We start from the raw sequence: 4,552 nt of genomic DNA, 5'->3' as shown, positions 1-4,552 counted from the left end.
CAATTTCCTAGTAGCCAATAAATAATCTCATTAATCATATCATCACTTTGTTGGCTTCTTTGTATTCTTAATCAAGACTTGAAAGCTAGCTTCAATCTTTTTGAGATTCATGTATGTACCCTTTAAAGAAAAGTATATATCATGAATTATAGGCACACCAAGATACTTCAAAAGTACGATTTCTATGTTCTCTTTTGTCATATTAACATGCATTGAATAACAAAAAGAAAATAAGTAACTTATTATACTATGTATAGATAATTAAATGACACAAATTATAATATGAAAAGCCATAAATTTAACTACATGACTATTTTATATATTTATTTATTTATTTATATATATATACATAAACTATAAAGCTACTATTTAAGCATCATTTGAAATGTTAATCTCAAAGCTACAAATTGAACTACATGATTACAATTATATATATCTAATTAAAATATAAATTAACAATAAAGTTACCCTTTGAGTATTATTTGAAATGTTAATCTCAATGCCTTGGTTTGGAAGATCTTTAAATTCCTAATTCAATTCAAATAAAATAAAAAAACTAAATTATGCTTTTCATGTATGACAAACAAAAATATAAACATTTATATCTCGCACCTTTAGTTCTTTTTCGTTGATATTGGTACCTCGTTTCATGCTCCTTTGTTGTAAAAGATCCTTCATCTTCTCACTTGGCTAGTCAACACGTAAAATAAATAGTTATGTAATAAATCATATCTTTAGTTATTCACTAAACTATGACACTATTGTTCTCTCACAAACATATATCAAATACATTCCTCTTTCTTTGACTTTTTCGAGATGTTTCATTAATGTCATCATCTGAATTAGCCTACATTCAAAACTAAAATTAGTAATCACATTAAAAACATTTATATAGAAAAAAAAGTTACATACATTATCATTGCTTGACCTATGGACACTTTGTTCCAGAGTTTCTTGACGTTGTCTAAATTATTTGATAATAACTTTGAAAAGCTGGCACAATTTTCCATATCAAGTGTCTCATCTTCATTTTCAACATCCTACATTTTAAGCATGTAAAGGATAAGATACTGTTAAGAACATGAATCGTATGGTCAATCTTAAATTTAATATAAAGCAAAGAACCTCATCGGATGTATAACATTGAAATTCTTCAAAGCTCTTTTCTTCCTCCACGAACATATTCATCTATGGAAAATGAAAGTTAATGTATAAGTATTTGTATAAGAGACATTCTCAAAGAAATTTATTAGATATGAGCTTAAAAGCATTACCTGCAATGATAAATCTGTTTGCTTGTATTGTTGTCCTTCAAAGGAGCTACTTTCTTCAAGAGGCTACATCAACAAAATAAGATCATGTGTATACATCAAATGTCTCCAAAATATATGAAATCAAGTATAAAAATGATAAACATATAAGATTATAAGATACATTTTCCAAACCTTGTTCATTCGCAATATCATCCATGCTAGGAATGTATACATCAAGTTGATTAGAATCAATAGTAGCAACATATGGTTCACTCTGCCATCAATAGACACCCCTAAATGAGTATGAGAGAAAAAGAACCAATCCTATACTTATTGTTGAACAGTGTGATGCATGTTGAACAGGAGGGAGACGAGGAACGGAGGAAGAGAGAGGAGAAGAGAGACACGAGACACCGAAAGTTGAACCCCAAAAGTGTGTCAAATGAGCACACATGATAGGAATATATAGAGGGGACTTAGGATGCTATATATAGACAGACTATATATATATATATAGCTAACATCCCCGCTCAAATAAAGGTCCCTTACTATGGATGAAAAAACCCTTGGGAGCTAAAGGGAAAAACCCACAACTCTATATAGGCCTACCGTTATATTAATATTCAAAATATAAAATTACAAATTTGAACTTACAAGAGCTTAGGAGCTACATCACTCGAGAATTACAACAACATCACTCCTGAATTACAACAGCCTATTCAGAGGCGTCAAAAGAGCTTTATCACTCCTTAATATACATGTAAAATAAGGATAAGCGACATCACTACAAAAGATAAAATCTCCAAGAAATTCCTTCAACTGAACTTGAGATGTAAGCAGTATATCTGTCACAACAAAACTTAAAGAAAAACGTTACAGTAATAACATAAGGTCTATAGAGACGGTTCGTGACGCCGCTCTATAGACGACATAACAGATGTGGGGCCCCATGAACAAAATATAAATAAAACAATTTGTCATCAGCTGGAATATAGACGCTCATCAACTGAAAAGAATATAAACGAAATAATGTGTCATCAGTTGGAGTATAGACCCTCATCAGCTGGAAAGAATATAAACGAAATAATGTGTCATCAGCTGGAATATAGACCCTCATCAGCTCAAAAGAATATAAATGAAATAATGTGTCATCACCTGGAATATAGACCCTCATCAGTTGGAAAGAATATAAACGAAACAATGTATCATCAGCTAGAATATAGACGCTCATCAATGGAATAACGAACGAGGACGATCATCATAAAGCATTTGAATATCAACATCCAAAAGTAATGTTGATGTTGAAATGTACACTTTCATAACCAAAATACATGCTTGAGGGAGTTTGCACCATGTAAACATCCATTTTTTGCCAAAACTGTAAGCTTTATGTTTAAAAACGCATCAAAAATGTGTTGAGATGTTCTATTGTATACATGTTTGATCAAAGTACAAGCATCATGGTAAAATCAAAGCACTCATGAATTGGGTCCTTGTAGAGAAGGAAGTAAAAAGCAAGGAGAGCATTTGAAAGACGGCAAACTAAGCTTACAAGTTCCAAGTGTTAAAACCAATTCACACATAGATGGAATGTATACTTAGTTCTAAAGACCAGACAAGGACAAACAAGGTCTAGATATGTTAAGGTCACCTCAACAACCAAAGTTACTGGTCATTGCCCTTATAGCAGTAAAGTACAAGCATAAGAGAGTATATGAAAAGGAAGCCAAAGAAAGTGGATGATAAACTATACACCTAATCCTTCTCGTGTTCACAGTTGAAACAACTAAAACCTGACAGCTATGGTCACTCGACATCATGACATGTAATCCTGTGACAATGTCATTTCATACAGGCTTAGCTGTAACCTATGAGTACACCAAACAAACCAAAATACTATGAAACTGACTCAAGCATTACAGAATCCCTTTATAAGGCAAACAATAAAGAGTCAAATGTTGCCAAGGTTTGCTTGCTCAAAGCAAATAATGAGCTTTGCAGAAGCAAACCAAGAACCTGCCAACTGTGGGACTTCAGTCTCCAATAGTTTTAGCATAGATCTGATTGGCATTGAGCCCATCAAGCAACTAAGTGTCATTGTCACAAAGCATTTGCATTGACAAATAGGTCTGCAGAGAAATCTAATTGTGGTCACACAGTATCTACCACAATAATTGATGTTTCTGAGCAACTCTTCCTATTGCAGACAGTATAGCTCAGTGTTTTGATAGCATTTATGGAGGCAAAACGCAAGCATCTCCATGTGCAATTGTTGCATACACTGTATCTTTAAAATAAAAAAACAAATTCAACAAATTGCCTTACGGCATATCAGCGACCTTAAGCAAAAGCGGGAGCAAATTTCACAAAGACTCGATTAGGTCTTTGCCCCTGATGCACAGATGCTCGTCTCATTCGTCAGAGTCACTTCAAAATGTTAGATTCCCTCGATGGAATCTATAAGAGCTAAGATTTACGTTGATGTGACCAATCAAGGGAAAATTTTATGATGCGGACTAGGAGCACAGACTATTCCGCAGCTAACGCTTTTCTTCCACCACATAGGACCGGGAGTACACACTATTCTGCAGCTAACATTGTTTCTTCCACCACATCGAGTGGCAGGACCGTGATGCAGAAGGATGATGATGCAGAAGGATGAGGCAGGGAAAGATTGCACAAACCTCGACTTCCTGGAGAGGCTTGCATTGTAGGAGCTGAGCGATCTGCGCGTCCGCAGCTAACGCTGTTTCTTCCACCACATCAAGATGGCAGGACCGTGATAGCCTGTGCCTTCTCTGCCACTTCATATGCCTGAAGGGAGGGACTTGGCCAGTATTGGCATATGTGCTAGTGCCATAACTTTGACCAGATCCATAGGTGTTGGAAGGCCCGCCATAGCTTTGAGAAGCAGCAGTGACTGCCATTGAGCGTCCGTAGGGCAGGCCCAAATCGCCAACACCAGGGTCTGATGCAAAAGCATCTGGGCCGAAACCATCCGGGCTTCGTCCATAGCCATTAGGGCCTGTGGTGTCGCATACTCATACATCTTGTTGGTGGAGGAGAAGATGATGACCGCCACCTGTGCTTCACAGAGAACAGAGAGCTCGTAGGCTTTCTTGAAGACACCAGTGCGGTGTTTGGAAAAGGTCACCTGCCGACTGGTGCTGTTTTCGATGCGACAAACTGCGCCTCACCAAGACAGGTGCTCCTTTAGTTAGGTTAGAGCGTCGTGCTTCAAGCGCGAAGGTCACAGGTTCTGGAGATGGAGGAGAAAACAGGGGAAGGTCATCTACAAT

The 4,552-nt window shown here is 36.4% G+C and overlaps 1 protein-coding gene across 1 annotated transcript; it reads right to left on the bottom strand.

The window, feature by feature from the left end:
* Positions 1–1,071: 1,071 nt before the first annotated feature.
* Positions 1,072–4,180, bottom strand: LOC148015258 (uncharacterized). Its single transcript, XM_087665188.1, has 4 exons — positions 3,938–4,180; positions 1,446–1,527; positions 1,275–1,337; positions 1,072–1,188 (listed from the first exon to the last, which is right to left on the bottom strand). The coding sequence occupies exons 1-3, from the start codon at positions 4,178–4,180 to the stop codon at positions 1,330–1,332; spliced, it is 333 nt and encodes a 110-aa protein (XP_087521314.1). The 3' UTR covers positions 1,072–1,188; positions 1,275–1,329.
* Between the last annotated feature and the right edge of the window lie 372 nt (positions 4,181–4,552).

The sequence above is a fragment of the Lygodium microphyllum genome, chromosome 24, assembly GCF_053477565.2.
Source record: "Lygodium microphyllum isolate KBCC chromosome 24, Lygodium_microphyllum_v1.1.10, whole genome shotgun sequence".
NCBI lineage: Eukaryota > Viridiplantae > Streptophyta > Polypodiopsida > Schizaeales > Lygodiaceae > Lygodium > Lygodium microphyllum.
This window is presented reverse-complemented; position numbering and strand designations above follow the sequence as displayed.